General features: G+C 39.7%; 1 protein-coding gene across 1 annotated transcript in view; it reads left to right on the top strand.

The window, feature by feature from the left end:
• The first annotated feature begins 12,000 nt into the window (after positions 1–12,000).
• LOC124803424 (ARL14 effector protein-like) overlaps positions 12,001–24,838 on the top strand; it is a 48,028-nt gene continuing 35,190 nt past the window's right edge. Inside the window, exon 1 of the mRNA XM_047264607.1 lies at positions 12,001–12,535. Coding sequence (XP_047120563.1) covers positions 12,001–12,535 — 535 coding nt within the window. The remainder of the gene's footprint in view (positions 12,536–24,838) is intronic.

The raw sequence follows: 24,838 nt of genomic DNA, 5'->3' as shown, positions 1-24,838 counted from the left end.
TTTTTAGCAGACTTGTTACACCTTCTAAGCGTTCAGACAGTACAACACAGCACTAGTGTGACAGCAACAATTCACATTAATTTACATTATTTTGGATGTGAGATACAAAAAAGACAAGCAGACATTTTGATGTTCTGCATAGTTTACATTTCAGTAGAAACACTAAGTCACAAACCCTATGGTTCAATTAACAAAATGCTGAATAACAATATACACGCTAATGCTGCAGCTGTTCTCTTTTTGATTAAAATTTCTATTTTGGAACAAATATTATCGACATACATCAACTCCTAATATGATAACTTTGAGTACATCGTGATCATAATACGTCCATTGAAATAACTGGTTAGCATTAAGCAACCATGATTTTAGTGGCAAAATGTGGAACTGCCTTACAAGAGTAGTAACATTTGATTCTGTAGACAGTCTTCCGCAGGGTTAAAAGAAAAACAGCTTTTTAATTCCAGTGGCGTACTAATGCTAAGATATTTGCACATGAACCACTAAGTTCGGCATCGCCAGTTAAAAAGTTATTAGCGATATTGGAATAGCGTGCCAAAGGCAACTTTTACACACCACTAACCTTGTAGTAACATTTGACGATGCATCAAGCAGAGTAATTATCCGATTTTGTTACAACACAGCACTCTGTACCACAACAATTTCATAATAAATTGTCTACAGTGTATTTCAAGATCATTTATAATTCTCACTTCAGTTATATTACACTGACCTACAGGTACTTTTGGAAAATGCTGTATACAGAGGAAGATGGTTTAATTTGCAATAACTTGTCGAATTTAATGTAAGCGCAAGACATAAAAGTAAGATGATACAACATACGTGTAACTTACCAGAGGAAAGATACGGCATTCTAAACTAAACACCTAGCTACATACCACATGTGTCGAATTAACAATGTAGCCAAATACTGTGAAATAATATCGTGCAGTAATATAAGAAGCAGATTATACCACATTTCTATACTTTAAGGTATATACGACAATGAAACTTTACCTCCATATTCTGTAAGCTTACATGGCAGAGGAAGGTAGCGGCTAACCATTAAGATGTTAGACATACCTCACTGTACTTTGTGTCACAGGGTGTGTGCTGAATTTTATAAATTCCCTTACTTTCAAATTTATTTATTATCTTGTTGCTTGTTGTTACAACACCGTTCCAGAGAGACAGTCAGATCCCGTTCGTAACGAGATAAATAAGTTCGAAAGATGGGGAGTTTTTAAATTTTAGTGCGTATCCCTTGATGAAAAGTATATTAGTCAACAGAAAGAACATTTTCGGTCAGACATGAAGAGCATAAAGATGAATTCAGACACGGTAAGTATGATAAATCATCTGTTGTGCATCACGTATAGTAGACATGCCACCTCACTAAGGGAATAGAGGAAGTCCTGGAAACCTTCTCCTTCAAAATGAAAGGAGGAAAATTTATCTTGCCGGAAATATTGGAAATCACGAGTCATGAAAATAAATAAGGCAATAATTTGAATGTGCAACGAAATCAAATTTCTCAAAGACTTCGCAGGATTATTTTGAGGCTGATACTTAATCATATATCGGTAATGGCAGGCATATCGAACATGTCATGACCTAAACCCGAATATCTGTAGTGACGTTTACACTGTGAATAAGATGTGTGCATGCCGTAGTTTGTAACCAATTTACTTTTCATTTCATATAGTACAATAATTTTCGCCCTGTGTATTATGAGGCGAGAGCATGTACAGTACTCGTCAATGGGTGTGGCGTACCTCAGGCTCGTTATAGGAAGGCATCAGTAATAAGTGGAGGATGAATATCAGCCTACAGCAGAGAACTAATTTACCTTTCTGTATTTTATTACAGTGGCCATCAAACGAGAGGGAATCTGGAAGCATTGTTTTAAAATATTAAGCAACACGACAACGGAAGTAATGACATTTATATGTTTCAGGCGTCCGAATACAGGAGCAGTGATCACGAGACAGAGCATCTATCCATACAAACGGCAGCATGGCTTCCGTCTACTTCGGCATTGGGAGAGAACACCATCGGATATACTAAGAAAAAGAGGAGTACATGTAGGGTAGGCATAATCTAAATGGAGAGAGCGTTAGAAGTAAAGTTGACAGGTGTTGAGTAAAGAATATAAATTGGGTATAGAAAACAAATTGGGTGAAGAAAATAGTAAGTGTTGTGGGAAGTGTGCATGTTGAGTGACGAGTGGATGCAGTGATAACATAACATAATGGAAATTGTGATAATACAACTCTCAGACGCCGATCACAAACACTTCACATCACATTTTGAAGACAGTTATAAGTGTTAAGGAAGTAATGTTTAGTCGAAACTATAGCACTTACTTCTTCTTTTCATTTTATTGCAATCACTCAGATAATCATATATGGATTCATACAGTATTTATTCAAAGAATTCATTTCTGCCTGTAGTTTTAACCATAACTGTTTGCAAAAATATCGATCTAAAGACATGGCACTGGAGCATACTGAGAGGACTAAGAAGATCTTGGGAGCTGTCTAATCCACTATTAACAATTGCTGTGGGGCATCACAGCGCAACACCCTATGGCCTATGGCGGTGACCACGAAGCAGATTGAAGGAGAACGCCTGTGGCGTCAGTGGACCAGAACAGTGCCGAGCACTAGCATGGAGAGAATGCATTTGGCAAAAGAGGTGAGAAACTGTCTACCTGGCTCCACATCTTAGGCGTTTTTGGCAATGGCAGGGACATGGATGCAGGAGAGAAATGAGGTCGCCTGGCTAAGGCGTTTCGGCAGTCGCCTGTTGTCCAAAGAGCTGCCGACCATGCAAGTCTTTGGGCTTTGATGTTCGCCTTGAATTGGATGCTATAGAAGGAGTCATCAAGTGGTGTTGTCCGTCTGTCTGTCAAGTTTTTTGGGAAGCTTCAGTCGCTTGGAAGAATTTTAGAAAGCAACACAACATTTGTGATGGCATGCGGTAATGTTCGATCCATCTGGATAAATGATCTCTGTTATAAATGTGTTTCTCACTAAACAGAAACTCTCAGAACATGCTACGTAAAGTGATTGTGGGAAGCACAGTTCGAGAGAGTAACTTTTAGTATTCCCTGCACAGAAATTATCGTGTCAGGGATTGGCTGCTTCTCCAGCAAAGAAAAGGAAACTGTCAACTGTGATTGAGATTGGCCGGGAGGGAAAGCAAATGAGCCCGAAGAGTCTTGTGATTGGCACTAAACCCATGTGGGGGGGGGGGGGCAGTTGCGTTGGTGCACTTTTTGAGTTTAAATGGAAAGGGATGATCTGGGAATTGGGGCTTCTGATTTAGACTCTGGTCTAGAGAGAAGTCTTGTTATTGGTGGGCTGCACTTGTGCTACGTTAGAGGGTAATTGCAATCTGTCTCACGGATCGCCTGCCTGCACACTGCATATTTTGTGCATACGACAATGAATTACAGGGCGCAGCATATCGCTCCTCTCCAGATGCTTGTGCCACAATTGTCACCTAAGACAGCCCTCCAGATCTAGAAAGGGGCAAGGTATTGCTGCTCCGGCTTGTTAGAGCAAACAAAATCGCAGTCTCGCCACTTCTCACCTGCACCAACGTAGTGTAACTAGTGTGTAGAACAAATCCTTCGAATTCTATTCCGCGCTAGATAACTTCAGATTGAGTCATCGATGTTTTGAGACAGGATAAATAAATTAAACAGACAACACATTTTCTTTGTGAACCAAATGCCACCCACTGGAGTTTCAGTTGTTTGTTGCTTCAATTTGAGTTGCCAACAGCCTTTGAGTTAATTTTTATCTCGATTAACTTGTGGTGTTTGTCCTTCATGATGAATAATAAACCCTTGTCATTTCTACTAAAGATTAATCCTGTGTAGATATATTAATCACCCATCACCAGCTGACTACATTAATGACAGGGCCATCATTTCATTAATTCTTCTTAACATTCACATTGTTTTTTTAATATTCTAATAAAAGTGACAATGGGAAAAGCAGGATAGCAATAACAACCACTGTCCGAGGGCAGAATCAATTTAGCAGGCACATGGGCAGGTAGACAAGTGGAAGGCTTAAAGGTTAAAGCGATTGCTTTCAGGGTGTAAACTTATAGTTGCCTGTAGTCTTCCTAAGCAAACCGGAAGACCAGTTTAAGCTGTAAGGGTCTACTAGGGAACCCATGAGGTTTCTGTACAGCTGTGTCACATCAAACGCTGTGTGAGCTATAACGTAAAAATGCTGTCTCACACGAGAAAGCTCAGTTTGTTGTGTGGTTATCAGAAACCAAATCATCGATTACTGTGCAGCGGTAGTTTTTCTCTCATTATGATAAGAAAGCATCTGATGTCAAGTTAATCAGAACATGGATGTAAACGTTGAAGAAACTAATTTATTTCAGAAACGGACAAGCAGCAGCAGACCATGGAGACTGTGTAAGCATTCCAAACTGCAATCGCGAGGTCGAAGCTCCATGAAAGATTCAAGTGCCAAAGAGTACAGTGCGTAAAGTAATTCGCAAATGTCTTAAATTGTGTGGATTCAAAGTCCAAATTGTTCTGGCATGTCAAGGATGAGATATCTTAAAAATGAGTAGTTTGCAGTTGGCAAACTTATTCGTTTGGATGAGGACAATTATTTCCTAAAAACCTCCATACAGAACGAGATAGCGGAGTGGTTAGCACACTGGACTCGCATTACTGAGGGCGGCGGTTCAAACCCATATCTGACATTTCCATTTGTGGTTTTCTATTGTGTCCCAAAATCATTTCAGGCAAATGCTGTTATGGTTCCTTTCAAAGGTATGGCCGACTTCCTTCCCTTATCCTTCCCTAATCTAATGGGCTGATATGCTGGCTGTTTGGTCCCCTCCCCCAAATCAACCAATCTAACTGCCATAATGTCCTCATCTGGTGATTAAAATATCCTCAATTCGAACGAGAACACATTCTGGACAGTCCAAAGGTTAATGTGTGGTTTGGGTTAATGTGTGTTCGATGATTCACCGATTCTCGTTCCCTGAAAGCAATATTAAATTGATATGCTTTTGTAGACACGTTGGTTAATTATCCCATAACCAAGATATGGGATGTGCAAGACGCTATGATTTTTCGGCAAAATGGCGCTCCCTCACAATGGGCTCTAGAAGTCCTTAATTTTCGTCATGGAACCTACCCCAACAGACAGAGTGGCCCAGTTCCATGAACACCGAGACCACCTAAGATTACCCCCTCGTAATTTATATTTTGGGCTATGTCAAAGATAATGTGTACAAAACAATAGCTCCTGATGCTGCGATATTGCAACAATGAATCAGAGGTGCCCTTGGCATAATCACATCAGAAATGTGGCAGAATGTGTGGAAGGGGATTGAGTACCAGATTGATACTTTGTGGGTAACTGGGGTTACAAATGTTGAAGTGGTTTAAGGGGAGACGGCAGGCGAGTGAACTTCACCAATTCTGTTTATAGTTTTTATCATATTTGAAATGCCTGGTCTTTCCTCCGTGAAACAGTTTTTTTTTTTATATAAATACGACAATTTTATCGTGAGATATGGTGGCTTTGCTGACGTTCTGTGCAATCTGGGGACAGTGACAGCACGGCTTATGACCAGGTGTGTGCAGAACAACCCTATGGTGCTAATGTAACAACTTCTAAATTAGAGTGCATTGGGCATGTCCAGAAGAGAATGGGGTCCAGATGGAGAAGATTATTGAAAAAAAAGTAAAAAATAGTTTTGGAGAATCGTAAGAAGGTAGATGGTAAAGGTCACCTGACAAATTTTGAAACAGACAGATTTCAGAATTATTACGGCTTCGCCATAAGAAAAAATGTAGGAAATATAGAAAATATGAAAAAAGCTGTGAGGCCTACCTGTTTCAATAAGCTCTCCACAAATGAAAATCCGGTGCATGGCTTTTGCACGAATGATCCTGACACTTGGTGCAAGTACAGGAGAAGTGCCGGATGCATTCTTTACCTGCATCAGTAATGACTGAAATTATACCCATATTTAGAGATCTTTGTAAAGATACCTAGTTGAAGAAATGTCTTCATGGGAAAACCAAAATGTAAATGAATGTGAGAATTCTGTCATTTGGAACTGGAGACCGAAAACTGTATTTGTTCAGCGTACAACCCTCAAATTTGGTGTTTATGGTGCTATTTTATGCTTCAATGATGGTGTAACCAGAAAACTGAATGTTTTGGATTTATTGGGCATAAAATCTAGTAAAAATACAGCAAAATCCTTGGTGCAAATGGGTTAAGAGAGAATCCGCAAAGCAGATATTGCTAATTTAAAATGCACAAATGAAGCCTGACAGAAAAGAAGAGGCAGCAAGAGAAGAAAAGATCAGAATGATTCGGATGACGCTCATTATGATGCAGGAAAATATTAGTGGTAAGTAATTATCATCAATAACTATACTAAAATCGCAATGTTAAACTTTAAATGACTTTTTCTCAAAACTACATTTTTTACTTTCAGGTACAATTATTTGATAAATTAATGGGTTTAGAAACATGAAATATGGTAAATTTTTACTGCAGATGGGAATAAGTACCCCCAGCATGAACCATGGACCTTGCCATTGGTGGGGAGGCTTGCGTGCCTCAGTGATACAGATAGCCGTACCATAGGTGCAACCACAACGGAGGGGTGTCTGTTGAGAGACTAGACAAACGTGTGGTTCCTGAAGAGGGGCAGCAGCCTTTTCAGTAGTTGCAAGGGCAACAGTCTGGATGATTGACTGATCTGGCCTTGTAACAATAACCAAAACGGCCTTGCTGTGCTAGTACTGCGGACGGCTGAAAGCAAGGGGAAACTACAGCCGTAATTTTTCCCGAGGGCATGCAGCTTTACTGTATGATTACATGATGATGGCGTCCTCTTGGGTAAAATATTCTGGAGGTAAAATATTCCCCCATTCGGATCTCCGGGCGGGGACTACTCAAGAGGATGTCGTTATCAGGAGAAAGAAAACTGGCGTTCTACGGATCGGAGCGTGGAATGTCAGATCCCTTAATCGGGCAGGTAGGTTAGAAAATTTAAAAAGGGAAATGGATAGGTTGAAGTTAGATATAGTGGGAATTAGTGAAGTTCGGTGGCAGGAGGAAAAAGACTTCTGGTCAGGTGACTACAGGGTCATAAACACAAAATCAAATAGAGGTAATGCAGGAGTAGGTTTAATAATGAATAGCAAAATAGGAATGCGGGTAAGCTACTAGAAACAGCATAGTGAACGCATTATTGTGGCCAAGACAGATACGAAGCCCACACCTACTACAGTAGTACAAGTTTATATGCCAACTAGCTCTGAAGATGACGAAGAAATTGCAGAAATGTATGATGAAATAAAAGAAATTATTCCGATTGTGAAGGGAGACGAAAATTTAATAGTCATGGGTGACTGGAATTCGAGTGTGGGAAAAGGGAGAGAAGGAAACATAGTAGGTGAATATGGATTGGGGCTAAGAAAAGAAAGAGGAAGCCGCCTGGTAGAATTTTGCACAGAGCACAACATAATCATAACTAACACTTGGTTTAAGAATCATGAAAGAAGGTTGTATACATGGAAGAACCCTGGAGATACTAAAAGGTATCAGATAGACTATATAATGGTAAGACAGAGATTTAGGAACCAGGTTTTAAATTTTAAGACATTTCCGGGGGCAGATGTGTACTCTGACCACAATCAATTGGTTATGACCTGTAAATTGAAACTGAAGAAACTGCAAAAAGGTGGGAATTTAAGGAGATGGGGCCTGGATAAACTAAAAGAACCAGAGGTTGTACAGAGATTCAGGGAGAGCATATGGGAGCAATTGACAGGAATGGGGGAAAGAAATACAGTAGAAGAAGAATGGGTAGCTTTCAGGGATGAAGTAGTGAAGGCAGCAGAGGATCAAGTAAGTAAAAAGACGAGGGCTAGTAGAAATCCTTGGGTAACAGAAGAAATATTGAATTTAATTGATGAAAGGAGAAAATATAAAAATGAAGTAAGTGAAGCAGGCAAAAAGGAATACAAACGTCTCAAAAATGAGATCGTCAGGAAGTGCAAAATGGCTAAGCAGGGATGGCTAGAGGACAAATGTAAGGATGTAGAGGCCTATCTCACTAGGGGTAAGATAGATACCGCCTACAGAAAAATTAAAGAGACCTTTGGAGATAAGAGAACGACTTGTATGAATATCAAGAGCTCAGATGGAAACCCAGTTCTAAGCAAAGAAGGGAAAGTAGAAAGGTGGAAGAAGTATATAGAGGGTCTATACAAGGGCGATGTACTTGAGGACAATATTATGGAAATGGAAGGGCATGTAGATGAAGATGAAATGGGAGATATGATACTGCATGAAGAGTTTGACAAAGCACTGAAAGACCTGAGTCGAAACAAGACCCCCAGAGTAGGCAATATTCCATTGGAACTACTGATGGCCATGGGAGAGCCAGTCCTGACAAAACTCTACCATCTGGTGAGCAAGATGTATGAAACAGGCGAAATACTCTCAGACTTCAAGAAGAATATAATAATTCCAATCCCAAAGAAAGCAGGTGTTGACAGATGTGAAAATTACCGAACTATCAGTTTAATAAGTCATAGCTGCAAAATACTAACACGGATTCTTTACAGACGAATGGAAAAACTAGTAGAAGCCAACCTCGGGGAACATCAGTTTGGATTCCGTAGAAACACTGGAACACGTGAGGCAATACTGACCTTACGACTTATCTTAGAAGAAAGATTAAGGAAAGGCAAACCTACGTTTCTAGCATTTGTAGACTTAGAGAAAGGTTTTGACAACGTTAACTGGAATACTCTCTTTCAAATTCTAAAGCTGGCAGGGGTAAAATACAGCGAGCGAAAGGCTATTTACAATTCGTACGGAAACCAGATGTCAGTTATAAGAGTCGAGGGACATGAAAGGGAAGCAGTTGTTGGGAAGGGAGTAAGACAGGCTTGTAGCCTCTCCCCGATGTTGTTCAATCTGTATATTGAGCAAGCAGTAAAGGAAACAAAAGAAAAATTCGGAGTAGGTATTAAAATTCATGGAGAAGAAATTAAAACTTTGAGGTTCGCCGATGACATTGTAATTCTCTCAGAGACAGCAAAGGACTTGGAAGAGCAGTTGAATGGAATGGACAGTGTCTTGAAAGGAGCGCATAAGATGAACATCAACAAAAGCAAATCAAGGATAATGAAATGTAGTCTAATTAAGTCTTGTGATGCTGAGGGAATTAGATTAGGAAATGAGGCACTTAAAGTAGTAAAGGAGTTTTGCTATTTGGGGAGCAAAATAACTGATGATGGTCGAAGTAGAGAGGATATAAAATGTAGGCTGGCAATGGCAAGGAAAGCATTTCTGAAGAACAGAAATTTGTTAACATCCAGTATTGGTTTAAGTGTCACGAAGTCGTTTCTGAAAGTATTTTTATGGAGTGTAGCCATGTATGGAAGTGAAACATGGACGATACATAGTTTGGACAAGAAGAGAATAGAAGCTTTCGAAATGTGGTGCTACAGAAGAATACTGAAGATTAGATGGGTAGATCACATAACTAATGAGGAAGTACTGAATAGGATTGGGGAGAAGAGAAGTTTGTGGCACAACTTGACCAGAAGAAGGGATCGGTTGGTAGGACATGTTCTGAGGCATCAAGGGATCACCAATTTAGTACTGGAGGGCAGCGTGGAGGGTAAAAATCGTAGAGGGAGACCAAGAGATGAATACACTAAGCAGATTCAGAAGGATGTAGGTTGCAATAGGTACTGGGAGATGAAAAAGCTTGCACAGGATAGAGTAGCATGGAGAGCTGCATCAAACCAGTCTCAGGACTGAAGACCACAACAACAACATGGTAATAAGTTATTACAAGTAAATTGAAAACTACCAAACAATCAGAAACTATTTTATAATAATTAATGTACAAAAGAAGTTAAATTTTACTACTGAAAGAATAAAATTCATTTTCATCAAAACCATAAGAGGTATTACGTTCAATTTACTTCTAAATTAAGGCATATACGTTGTATATATGAAGTAAAAATGTTATTGTCTTATCACTTATAGTCCTTTTGAAAAGTGTACAGCATTGGCAGAATAGGGGTAAAAATTGCCTTCCGTCTCCCCTTAAATGTTCTGAAGCGCATAACTTGTAGTAAATGTTATGTAAGATCGAAAACTTAATGAGCAGAAGCATCTGTGATATAACACACGTTCCATTTACTATAGCCATTAAAGAGTTACATTGCTTTGTTATGAGGGTGAATATTCATGGATACCCTGTATATACACTGTTGGGGTCAACTATATACAACAAGATGTGTGTGGTCATTGCAGCACCTATGTAGTTCCCGTGCAGTAGTTTCATTCTCCTAAGGTTTGCGACCAAATTTTGTGTGGTGTCTACATAGGCGACCTTTGCTTGAGATTGAATGTCAGTGTGCTGGAATGTTAATAATAACGTCTGAATCCTCGAAATATTCCAGATAAGTAAGAGGCTAGTTTCAAATTAGAGCACGTATATGTGTAGCGCTCTCCGCGACTCCCTAATACAGTGCTCATGCAGTCACATTTTCAGGTTGCCTGCATTATGGTTCGAACAGAAACTTACCCGTTCCTCTACTTGGTTGGGCAGTGAATGTGTTTGTGTTCATGATCCATCATTTGAGACGTGGTGCTTCAGAGTTAGATGGACAGATGATATAAGGAATGAGGAAGCTCTCCTCAGTATTGCTAAATAAATGTTTGTTTGCAAAACACTGACATGAAGAAGAGGCCTGCAATGGGATATATGTTACGACATCGTGCAATAATTTGCATGCTACCAGACCGAGCTACAGAGGAAAATAACTCTGTGGGAAGACACGGACTGAAATACTTCCAGAAAATAATTGTAGATGTTGCGTGCAAGTGATACTTTGAAATGAAGAGGTAGATGCACGAGGGAAATTCCTGGTGAGTTGAATCATAACCCAGCCTCAGAAGACGGCTGGCTAGCAAAAGAGAAATGAAACAAAATGAAAATAAAGACTAGAAAACAAAAAATTTAAAAAATAAAAACTATGTTAACATAGTATGACAAAACCCATGGTCATATGTAGGATGTTTGCGTGGGGCTGATGGATGCGGTTATTTACAAAAGGGTCATTCCACACCAAGTGGTCTAAAACTGAAAAAAGTTCCCACCATCATGGTCTCCAATTTTCGTCAAATTTTAACTGTAGCTTTAGTCAAGTGTTGAAGTAAGTTTCCCAAGATTTCAGGCCTCTAGCTGCAATAGCTGCTGATCTAGACCCCCTTGTCTGAAGTGTACTTAGTCCGTGTGCATGCAACATAAAAAAAATGTCATATTTGGAGTCTAATAAAATCGAAACTAATTCATAAGAATGGTTAGTAAGATGCGACCCTGTACAGTTTTTTTTGCTGATTCCAACGAAATTATGTATAACATTACTCATGCAAACCCCGGTCAAATAACTCGACTCAAAGTATACTTCAAAATTTGTCGTGACACAACGCGACAAATTTTGACCAATATTAAGACTGCAATGATTTCCTTGCAGTTGAAGATATGGACTTGAACTTTTGGCCAAGCTTCATGCTTGTGCTAGACATAATGCAGCCGGATTTGCAATGATCCAGGCCATATGGTCGCCCTGCAGTATCTCTTCAAATTAGGCAGTGTCAGCACAAACGGTAAAATTTACCAAAGTTTCAAGCCGATTACTAAAAAATAGTTGGCCTGAATCTGCTTGTGAATAGTATCACCTAAAAGAGAAACTCTTGCTCTACAAGACTGACATTTGTTTTTTTTGCAACGCGACCATTAAGTACTCATTAACTCACATCAAAGTTGTTATATTTTGTATGCGCGATGCACTAATTTTTCTTCATTTCTAGGAATTTGAATCTTAATAGTCGCTTAGAATTACTGATATAATTGGATATTTCATTCGTGTTTTATTCAGTGATTGGCCAGTGAGAGATGTCAGAAGTTAATGAAGAAGAAGAATCGTTGGCCCCCTGTTCAATTGGAAAAGATGCTGCTGCATCGAAGTGCCATGTTATCTTCTATGCTAAGAAGACTGGATTCAAAGCGTTTAGTGATTTCACAGAATGTGACCAGAAATTGCTTGTTTCGCGTTCAGAAGCCAAACTTGACGAAAATTCCATCATTTGCTTCCACCATGAAGCCCTCTTCCTACATGAATATCAAGCGATGCAAAAGAAATGTTGCAATCCATTCAAGAAGAGGAATCACAATGTAAAAGCTGGACTTAGACTGCTTGATAATGAAACAGCTGCCAAACTTTGCCTGTTAAAGAAAAAAGAAGTGATTGATATAATACCTGGTCAGAAGCTTTGCCCTCGCTGCATGTCGGCACTGAACCAAAAGCTAGAAGATTCATCATCACTATCAACCCAATCTGAACAAGATTTCACAACGGATGAAACTGAACCAGCCATCAACAAAAGTTTATCATTTATTGGTGCTTCACCATTGAAAAGAAGACAACTAAGTAAAAGAGATAAGCAAAGCTATGCAAAAAGAAAGATCTTGGATGCACAAAGTTTAATTGGGAATCAAATTGCTGCTGCTGTAGGAATCAATTACGATGAACAGCCAAGTTCAAGTAAAAGTCGCCCATGCAATAATTGTGCAGATCTTGATAATCTTATAGAAGAGTTGAAAGAAAAATGTAAAGTGTCAAATCGTAGGACAAAAGTTCAAATATTGACCTTGGTTCCAAGAAGCTGGACAATTAAAGATACGACAACAGCATTTAATGTATCAGAAAGAATGGTAAAGCAAGCGAGAAAACTGAAGAATGAGCAAGGTGTTCTAGCTTTTCCAGCAAATCGGCAAGGAAGGAAGCTTTCAGATGAAGTTGTCCAGAAAGTACATGACTTTTTTCAAGATGACGAATTCAGCAGACTTTGTCCAGGGAAGAAAGACTGTGTGCCTGTGAGAATTTCAGGAACAAAGGTGTACAAGCAAAAGCGGTTGTTGCTTTGCAATTTGAAGGAAATGTACGTGTCTTATCAGAAGCAAAATGGACCAGAAATTGGCTTCTCAAAGTTTTGCGAGCTTAGACCAAAATGGTGTGTTACAGTTGGCTCTGCTGGAATGCACTCAGTTTGTGTCTGTACAATACACCAAAATGTCAAGCTTATGCTCACTGGTGCATCAATCAATGAAGACTACAAGGAAATTCTTAGCAAAGCTGTTTGCAGCTTGGAAAACAAGGATTGTATGCTTCATCGTTGTGAAAACTGCCCTGGTCCAGAAGGTGTAGAAGCAGTTATTGCAACATATTTTGAAGATAATGACCCTGAAGAACTGATTGAGTACAAACAATGGATTCATACCGACAGGGATACTTTAGAAACAAAGCAGCTTTCAACAGAAGAGTATGTTGAAGATATTGCAGCAAAAATTTGGAACCTGTCTTGTCATCACTACATTGCCAAGCATCAAAGCCAGCACCTGAAAGCTCTCAAAACTGATTTGAAAGAAGGCGAATTCATAATACTAATGGATTTTGCTGAAAACTATTCATTTATTGTTCAAGATGCAGTGCAAGGCTTTCACTGGGAAAACAGTCAAGCAACAGTTCATCCATTTGTAGTCTACTACTGTGAAAACGAAGAGGTGCAATGTGTGAATCTTTGTGTTATTAGTGACTGCCTTCGACACGATACGATTACTGTCCATGTTTACATTGGAAAAGTAATCAATTACCTGAAGATGCAATTTTCCAAAATAAGCCACATCCACTACTTCAGTGATGGTTCAGCTGCACAATATAAGAATTTCAAGAATTTTCTCAACTTATGCTATCACAAAGAAGATTTTGAAATAACAGCAGAATGGAATTTCTTTGGAACAAGCCATGGAAAGTCGCCTTGTGATGGCATTGGAGGCACAACAAAACGGTTGGCAGCAAGAGCAAGTTTGCAACGTCCATATGAAAACCAGATTCTAACACCCAAAGATCTTTTCAACTTCTGCAATGATAATATCAATGGAATCAAATTCTTTTTCATCAACAAAGAGGAAGTTGAAGAAGAAAAAGCTTCTCAAGAAGAAAGATTCCTGCAAGGGCACACTCTAGCTGGCACAAGAGAAAACCACCATTTTTTGCCCATTGATATGACGACAATTAAGGTCAGTAGAGTTTCTAATGATGCGACATCTTTTTTGGCCAAAATTAGTGCTGCTGAAGTAGTAGTTCAAGTCATGGATCTTCAGCCTGGGCAGTATGTTGCTTGCATTTATGAAAAGAAATGGTGGATTGGAAACATCGTTGAAATCTCAGTCGAACAGAAAGATGCTTTCATAAGCTTTATGCATCCTCATGGTCCTGCAAGTTCATTTTATTGGCCCTTAAGACGTGATACTTGCTGGATTCCAGAACAACTTATCATTGGTGTTATTCCAGCTCCATCAGTGACATCATCTGGTCGGCAATACAGTTTTCCTGAAAGCATTCTCTTGCAAATCAACGATGCTTCCAGAATGATGAAGTAACTGAGGAAGACAGGCTTGGGAACCTGCATAAAGAAACCCACAATCAGGCTTGGGATCCTGTGGTAAAGACACCCTGTAATCAGGCTTGGGAACCTGCAGTAAAGATACCCACCCGTGGCTGTTACTGCATGGCTATCGGGCGTGGCCCCTATGGCGATGGGGATGCTGGTTTTATTGTGATAACCAGTAATGGCTCAGCCATCATGGACCAACGCAGGGCACTGCGCACACAAAATATAAGATACTTTGACCTGAGTAAATAAGCACTTAATGGAAGCGTTGCAAAAGAAAAATATATCCATCTTGTAGAGCAAGAGTTTCTCTTTCAGATGATACTATTCACAATTAAATCCAGGCTGACTATTTTGTAGTAATGGGCTTTGAACTTTGGTAAATAAAGCCATTTGCGCTGACACTGCCAAATTTGAAGAGATTTTGCAAGGCGACTATAAAGCCTGGGTAGTTGGAAATCCAGCTGTATTATGTCCAGCACAAAGATAAGACTTGGTAAAAAGTTCAAGTCCATATCTTTATCTGCAAGGAAATTATTGCAGTCTGAATATTGGTCAAAATTTGTCGCATTAAGTCACGACAGAATTAGGGGTACACTTTGAGTCGACTTGTTTGACCGGATTTTGCATCAGTAATCTTATAATTAATTTCGTTTGAATCAGCACAAAAAACTGTACAGGGTCTCATCTTACTAACCATTCTTATGAATTGGTTTCAATTTTATGAGACCCCAAAAATGGCATTTTGTCTGATGTCGCGCGCATGCGAACTTACTACCCTTCAGACAAGGGGGTGTAGATCAGCAAGTATTGCAGCTAGAGGCTTGAAATCTTGAGAAACTTAATTTAGCACTTGACTAGTGCTACAGATAAAATTTGAAGAAAATTGGAGACATGATGGTGGGAAGGTTTAGACCACTTGGCATGGAATAACCAAAAGGGTCATAAATCCTTGCACTGAAAGTAGTCCTGCTTCACAGCTATAGCCAGTAGACATTTAATTATAATGCAATTAATTTTTTTCATTAATATTATGGTTGCATTTAACAGACCTGACAAAAGAGCCAACTGATGATGGCACAATCGTGTCGAAACATGTTTTAGCCTGTGGTGTGATAGAATTTCATTAATTTAATACGGATATTGTCGGTTTTGTGGCGGTGTTCGTAGCGACAAACACTTGGCTGTAGAAATGGCTTACGAAGTCACCGCCACACTTTTAACAGCGGGCCGACCGATCCGCTGGAACAGTAAACAGAAAGATGAAACCCCAAACACTCTGATTAAATAAAAGCCGGTACTTATCTTTATTGATGAAGATACAGAAACACAGTAGTGAACTCGGTGTCTACAGAAATCTGTCTAGTTCGAGTCGGAGCGGCTAGGTCTGCGTCGGCTGACGACAAACAACAACTCTGCTGCGATGAACACGCTACTGACTAGCATGTACACAATTCGGTGGCGAGTATACAACTGAGCGGCGAATACAGAACTGTCCTAGCGCTCGCGACTCCAGCGCTTAAGAAAGCAGAAGCCAGCGGTGGCGCGCGCAGACTTGCGGCGATTTCCTGTCTCGCTGGCGCTGCTTATGCGGACGGCGTCCGGACTTTGATGCTGCCAACCTTTTGGCAGCGGGCTCGGGTGGCATTACTGGCTAGGATACAACAGTCGGAATACCGAAACCAAAAAGTAATGATTTCATCTTTTAACCTGCAACTTCGACAATACTTAAAGGAATAATTCACTGAAAATTAAAAGAAGAATTACCATAAAGTTTACTACAAGCGTCTCACCCATAATGACAGTCTAAACTGCATGAAAATCCCTATGAAAATCATGTCATTTCAAGAGCACAACGCATAAATAAAGGTAGAAATAATAATGCTGAAGCAACGTATTAGATTACTATGTGGTTAAAACGTTGCTGAACATGAAACTTCTCAAAACACGTCTAGCATTCAGCATTAAATAAAAATCTCAGCTTACTGTTCGAAAGTAAGAGAAAAAGACACCTATTTACGAAAGGTAATACAGCAAGAAAAGCACATGGAAACTAAAAAATGTGATTCATATAAGAAATACTAATACTGATATTAAAATAAAAACAGATATGTAAATCATAATGTTAATAAGGAAGAATAAGGATTACAAAGACAAAACACAATTTCCTGATGGAGAGGAATGTTAATGTTACTAGCAGTGGCCTACCTGTAAGATACTAGCGAAACACTCAACAACCACAGAAAAAGCATTGAAGAGCATTCACGAAGTGTCATACGAAGGGAATTATGTAGAACAATTCTTCCACCCTAAATTATTTGGCTGCAGTGTAAGAACGAAATACTCAAACAAGACCTTTTATTAATTTTAGAAATGCTCATCCTATCTCTCAGCCCAACACACTTGTATATTACTACATATAATATTCGCTTGTGTGAAGAATAAATGACGAGAAATTACCCCAAGGCCATAGCAGTCATGATCAGTAACACAGATATTCCAGATATAGCAAACCATATATCATTTTTTTATTTATTTCCACGTCAGGTTCCGTAGGACCAAATTGAGGAGCAAATCCCAAAGGTAAGGAACGTGTCAGTACATGAAAGTACAACATAAAATAATAACAGATAAAAACAAAATGTTTATGAACTCGAAAAAATCGTTAATACGTTTAAGTAACTACAATCAACAATACAACTAGAGTTAGCTTAATTTTTCAAGGAACTACTCGACAGAATAGAAGGAGTGACCCATGAGGAAACTCTTCAGTTTCGATTTGAAAGCGTGTGGACTACTTCTAACATTTTTGAATTGGAGTGGTAGCTCATTGAAAACGGGTGCAGTGGTAAACTGCACGCCTTTCTGCGCAACAGTTAAAGATGTCCGATCGAAATGCAGGTTTGATTTCTGCCCAGTATTAACTGAGAGAAAGCTGCTTATTCTTGGGAATAAGCTAATAGTGTTAGGAAGAAATGCCAGTAAGGAATATATGTACTGAGAGCCCAATCTCAAAATACCCAGACTCGTGAATAGGGATCGACAAATGGTTCGTGAACTTACACCACTTATTGACCGAACCGCTAGCTTCTGAGCCAAACATATCCTTTCAGAATGGGATGAGGTTCTCCAAAATATAATACCATACGACATAAGCGAATGAAAATAAGCAAAGTAGATTAATTTTCGTGTCGAACGATCACTCACTTCAGACACCGTTCGAATAGTAAAAATGGCACCATGAAGTCTATGAACAAGATCCTGAACATGGGCTTTCCACGACAGTTTACTATTTATCTGAGCTCCTACATATCTGAACTGTTCAGTTTCACTAATCATATGCCTATTCTGTGAAATTAAAACTTCCGGTTTTGTTGAATTGTGTGTTAGAAACTGTAGAAACTGAGTCTTACTGTGATTTATCATTACTTTATTTTCTACAAGCCATGAATTAGTTCATGAACTGCACTAGTTGAAACCAAGCCAATGTTGCACACAACATACTTTACTACCAAGCTAGTGTCATCAGCAAACCGAAATATTTTAGAATTACCTGTAATACTACAGGGCAAATCATTTATATAAATAAGGAACAGGAGTGGCCCCAACACTGATCCCTGGGGAACCCCCCTCTTGACTGTACCCCATTCAGACCCCAAATCACAGCCATTCTCATCATTGTGAAGAATGACCTTTTGATGTCTTTTGCTAAAGAAAGAGGTGAACCAATTGCGAGCTATTCCCCATATTCTGTAGTGGTCCAACTTCTGGACCAATATTTTGCGATCAACACAATCAAACGTGAAACTTTCTGGCAAATTAAAACTGTGTGCCTGACCGAGAACTCGGGACCTCTGGCTTTCGTGGGCAAGTGCTCTATGAACTGAGCTACGGAAGCAAGCCTCACGCCTGGTCGTCACAGTTTTCTTCTGTCAATATCTGTGAGGACTGGGCTTGAGTCGTTCTTCAGTAGCTCAGTTGGTAGAGCACTTGCCTGAGAAAGGCAAAAGTCCCGAGTTCGAGTCTCGGTCGGGCACACAGTTTTAATCTGCCAGGAAGTTTTATATCAGCGCACACTCCGCTGCAGAGTGAAAATCTAATTCTACAATCAAACGTCTTGGTTACATCAAAAAAATAAACTTAGCATTTGGAACATCTGGTTTAACCCATCCAGTACCCCACAGAGAAAAGAGAATATAGCAATTTCAGTTGATAAACGACTTCTAAAGCCAAACAGTACATTTTATTCCAAATCATGTGATATAAAATGATCAAATACCCTTACATACACAGTCTTTTCAATAGCTTTAGCGAGCACAGATGGAATAGAAGTAGGTCTAAAATCGTCTACATTATCCCTTTCTCCCTCTTCAGAAAGCGTCTTTACTACTGAGTACTTTAATCACTCAGGAAACTGACTATTGCTAAGGAAAAATTACAAATATAACATATAGGGTTAACATATGCAACACAGTACTTTAATATTCTGCTAGGAACTCCATCATAACCATGAGACTCCTTAGTCTTCAGTGATTTAATTATTGACTCAATCTCCCCCTTGTCTGTATCAAGGAGAAGTGTTTCAAACACCAATCTCAGAAAGGTATTTGCCAAGAAAGTTATACAATTTACTGAAGAAACAAAATTTTTATTTAATTCACCAGCAGTTCTCAGAAAATATTGTTAAGTACACTACATATATCTGATTTATCAGTAACAGAAATATTTTTACTATGAACTGACTTAATATTGTCGCCCTTGGGCTACTGACCAGACACTTCCTTCACAACTGACCATATGGTTTTAATTTTATCCTGTGAATTAGCTATTCTATTTGGATACCACATTCTATTTGCTTTCTAATAACATTTTAAGCACCTTACGAATTTGTTTGTAATGTGCTTGATTGTTACTACTTCTAACATTTTAATACAATTCTCGCTTTGTTCTACATAATATCCTTATCCCACTAGTCAGCCACACAGGCTGCTTATTACTGCTGGTACCCTGTTTGGAACGTTCTAATGGAAAACAACTCTCAATGAGCATGAGAAATGTGTTATGTAAAGCCTTATATTTCTATGTTATTGGCACCATAAACATCCTGGCACTCTTTCTCCTTGACAAGGATTAAAAACTCTCTATTGCCTTCTTGGATTAAGTTTCCTGCATAGTTTTTAATTAGATGTGACATATGTTTGAGTATAAAAGTCATTTGGTGTTAAAATTTGTGGATGATGCTCTGAGAGGACATTCACCATTTTACTAACAGAATGCCCATGTAGTATCGAAGAGTAAATAAAATTATTGTCTATGGCTGTGCTACTGTTCCCCTGCACCCTAATTGGGAAAAACACAGTCTGCATCACTTCATATGAATTTAGGAGATCTACCAACATCCTTTTTCTTCCACCATCATATACAAAATTTATATTGAAATCACCACACATAACTAATTTGTAGTAGTTAGTACAAAGTGTATCAAGAACCTTGTATAGTTTGAGCATGAATGCTCTAAAGTCAGAGTTCAGCGACCTATAAACTACAACAATTAGAAACTTAGTTTCACTAAATTCAACTGCCCCTGCACAACATTCAAATATCTGTGCAGTGCAGTGCCATCATACGTCTGTAGACTCAAATGGAATACTGTTTTTTACGTACATAGCCACTCCCCCACCCTGTAAGAATCTCTTTGAAGGTATCAAGTCATCGTGTGCCTGTACTTCAGTAGGCGAAACCATCAACAAAATCACAAAAAGATGAAACCCACAAAGCAACACAAGGCACAGCATGAAGAAATTACAACAATTCCTAGGGGTGTAATGGCACAAAATTTCTCTTACATACAAGGAATATTAGTCTCAGCATGAAGAACTGACAATGAGATAACCAGTTAGTGGGCTATTGGCCAATACTTTTCTGAACTATCTTGGAAAAATGAAAAAAAAAAGAAGCTAATAGCTACCTCTTTTGCGTGAAAATAGAATTAAATATAGGAAACATGAAACCAGGAAAGACAAGAGAAAAGCAAGACAGTAAGCACCTCTTCAGTTTTTAGGTCCCAGCCCTTTTTTGTCCGTAATCTTGCTACAGCTTTTCACGGCATGCTTTCCTTTCTGCGAAAGAATCTATTACGTCATCAAAGTCCGTCAAATGTTTTGGTACATGAAAAATCAAAATGTCGTTGTCTAATAGTGGAAAAGCTGTTGAAGCAAATTGCACACAAGGCTGTGTGGTTTCTCGACTTGATTGCGTGTATTTTTGGTACTGTCTGCTTAATGAAACGAAATAGGCCTGTCTAATGTTGCAGAAGTTCTAATACGCGCCAAATAAGCGAGACTGCTTTGGCACAAATGGTCATATTTATCTACCTCATTTACAAAAATAATAGGACAGAATATAATTCACAAAGTATCAATATGAAATGCCTATTAGACTTTCTTCAAGCAAAAAGTTTTATGTTAGGAAATACTTTCACATTTCATTCATAGGCTACAGTTTCTCAAGCATGAGGACGAAAAGTAGTAACACGAAATCTGTATACAGATTTGGAATCGTCATATTCTTCCATGTAATTTATGTCATATCCCCGTTTCTTCTTCTCCCTCGTTCCAATTAACCATCTTATCATCACTAATTATGTAACTATTCTGCCATTGCCGAACATTTTCTCCAGTTAAATTCACTAACCCTACCAGAAACACCACCTTCACTATACTGCGTTTATTCTCCGGTTATCTGTCGTCACGTGTTCCTACAACGCATTTTCCGCGCTATTCTGAGAACAGAACTTAAGTGACTGCTAACCGAGGGTTGTACAACTGGCCCATAGTAGTGTAGCGATCTGGCAAAAACTTTCTGCCAAAATTTCATTTCCTTCGAAACACGGAGAAGAATAAAATGTAATCTTTCTTACATGTTATTCCTGTCAGTCGTTTCTTTCCACTCTGGTAGTCTGAATCTGTGGATTTCGCTAACAATTATAACAACGCTGCTCATTCCTGCACAAAACCGGCCACATAAACAAACAACTATTGGCTTTCATATGTTCAGGTTGATAATGCTCAGATCATATAGCCCCATGCCATATTGTCTAAGGGGAAGATTTTTATTTCTATATGCGACGGGGATTCCACTGGCAGAGACAGCACGTACACTATGCACGCATTCGAAAATCAACTTATGATTCGTTCATAGATGAATTTAGAGTGTTTTCAGAAGCCAGCAGGAATGCACTTCAAAATCATATAAGTAATCGATAGACCAACGTCTGCTGTATGCTAGGAGCTTTGTGGAATAAAGTTTTGATCATCAAGAATACGAATTCGGCCTCCCCTGAAATTGCCGAACGGGGCAGACCCCGCAGTCCCCCCCCCCCCACCACCACCGGCCCCTCCCCCACCGCTCTGGTTGGTTAAAATGGTTCTGAGCACTATGAGACTTAACATCTGAGGTCATCAGTCCCCTAGACTTAGAACTAATGAAACCTAACTAACCTAAGAACAGCACACACATCCATGCCCGAGGCGAACCTGCGGCCGTAGCTCTCGCTCGGCTTCAGACTGTAGCGCCTAGAACCGGATGGCCACTCCGGCCGGCGATGACGATCATTCAACATATGTGATACACAAAGGTTTGAGCAACTTGGGTACCGAGAATGTCAAACTACAGAATAAAGGGACAATAAAAACAGTTGACTCCTACCCCTTGCAGCGCTTCATTTTGGAGGGACCTCTGTTTCTGGAAAATTGTGACTGGGGACAAAACATGAGCCACTTTTTTGAACCAGCGTCAAAGAGACTATCAATAGAATTGCGTCACAGAAACTCAGTAAAAAAGAAAAATATCAAAACTGTGCGATCTGCAAGGAAATTTTGTGGCTACAGTATTCATATTCTGGTATGGAGGGGATGCTATTACGGTTAATTTTTTGGAGCAGGGATGCACCATAAATTCAGTCTTATACACCAGAACCCTCAAACACCCTGTAGTACATCTTCAGCAAGCACACGCAACAAAAGCTATGGCGGATGTTCTTCTTTTGCATTAGAAAGGAAAACCACCACACATGTTGTCAGACCAGTGAAGGCATTGTAGCGGCACTACCGTTTGGGATAGGAAAAGTCAGTTTTGGTGCAATATTTCTGAGCGCGCAAGTTACATCCAGGCGTGGGCCGGTTTACAGTGAGTTACGCTCACCAGCAGTTGCGAAGTAAAATAGAGTCCATATGGGCGTAGAACTGCAGGATAAAGTAAATGCAGTGGTTTGCATGGCGCAAGTCACAGGCAGAAGGGGCCCACTGGCCACCCTAAGTGTTATGAGTGTGTGATGCGGTGCGGCGCATTTAGCAAAACAGAGGTGCAGAGCCGCATATAAATAGGTGCCGATTCACTAACAAATCATTCAAGTGTGGCAGCTCTCCTGGACGGCAGGGCGTGTCAGACCACCGGCTACACACAGCAGCAGATGGGGCGCCAGCGTTCCAGTCCACGGTGGGTCGCTGGTTTGACCCTCTGAGGACACTGAGAGGAACGGCGGCACTGTAGCTGGAAATAATAAATAACTTGGGAAACGCGGCCGAGTCCTAATACGGTACCTTCTGCCTCTTCCCGCTACATTTGGTGTTGCTGTTACATTCTTTGTCAGAAGTTACTACTACAGAATTGTGAAAATTGAATGGGAAGTATTGCCTCATCACACATACAGCCCTGATCTCGAACCACCAGATTTTTATCTGTGTGAGCCGCTAACAGAACCTCATTGTGGGATTCACTCTCACTATGAGGAGGACATGAAAACTTTCATGGCTTCGGATGCAGGACCACGCTTTCACCACAACAGAAAACATATGCGTGCTGAAAGATGGAGAAAAGCTGTCGAAATGGACGGAGAATATATTGAAAAATCATAAATTTGCTGTCAGTGTTGTGGTTTTTAACCGATGTAGTTGCACAAGAATTTCTTCCAAGTATAAAAATGAAAGGCCTTCTTTTTGACTAACCCTCGTTTCATCCTACACCTTACACCTGTTAGTGTTTTCCACATACTTCTTTTGTCGAAGGCTGTATAACAGATCCCCCCCATTTTCTTACCTCTTTAGCTCACTTAAATCTCAGAGTCCTTCCGTAGTATCACACCTCAAACACTTTACAGTGTTCCAGATGTGCATTCCCGTAAACTCCCTTTCCAAAGTAATGCTTATGATTAACACTTGTCGTCTCTTTCGGCTATGATATCTCTCGTCACCTTTATTAAAGTGCTTCTAATCTGGTGCTTTCTTCGTCCGTCATGCACTATATTGATTCAGAGGTAGGAGAAATCTTGCACTCACTTAGTACGTGACCCCTTGTTTCGATTTTAATTCTCTCGCTAGCTTCGGTTCTGTTACTCATCCGAAGATTTCGTCTTTCTTTGTGTTGCTCTGAACCCATATCCTGTGCTCAGCGGGTCTTTGATTCACTCAAATTCCCAGAGGAAAGCAATGTCATCCTCAGCCTTGTCATTAATATCCCGCCATCCTCATTTCAAACCCTACTTAACAATCATTCATTTATTTGCTCCACTGCTTGTTCGATACACAGTTTGAACAAGAAAAAAAAAAAAAAAAAAAAACGGAATCCCTACCTTACGCTCGTACCAGACCCAGAAAATCTCTCTTGCTCCTGCATTTCTAGTTCCCTCTTCGGTCTTGTGCATATCTGTATTACGGAATTTTCCATTTGAGGTATATTTATTTTTCTGAATATGTCAAATGTATGACACCACTTCGCATTGTTTAACAACTTTTCTACATCAAGAAGTTTTATGAGTATCTCTTGATTTTTCTAATGGCTTGCTACTATCACTAGGCATAACATTGATACTTATAAATATATTATTAATTAATAGGGAAGCTGTCTTCCCCAAACCTAAGAGTCAAGCCTAACCAGTACCACTAACTGGAGATGAGGAAGATCATAGGGAAATCGGCTTAGGATAGCAGAAAGGGTCCGATATGCCACAGTGGGACACACTTCGTCTGGCTCCTCCTCCTCGGCATGTGTGACTTTTTTCATCTACGCTACCGCCAGTATAGCCCTCCGAATTCAGAGAACACAAACCTCCTCGCCCACACCGACAGAGATGTGAGAAGGCGGTATCCCCTGACGAGAGGAAGTAACGAACGAAGAAAGCTTACCCACCATGATAAGTTCATTTAAGCCTGTTGGTCGAAGAAGTCAAAGAAGACCAAGGAAGCCATGGGTATCATAACGGGCAAACAAAAAAAAAAAAACTG

This window comes from Schistocerca piceifrons, chromosome 6 (genome assembly GCF_021461385.2).
Source record: "Schistocerca piceifrons isolate TAMUIC-IGC-003096 chromosome 6, iqSchPice1.1, whole genome shotgun sequence".
In the NCBI taxonomy this organism is placed as follows: domain Eukaryota; kingdom Metazoa; phylum Arthropoda; class Insecta; order Orthoptera; family Acrididae; genus Schistocerca; species Schistocerca piceifrons.
This window is presented reverse-complemented; position numbering and strand designations above follow the sequence as displayed.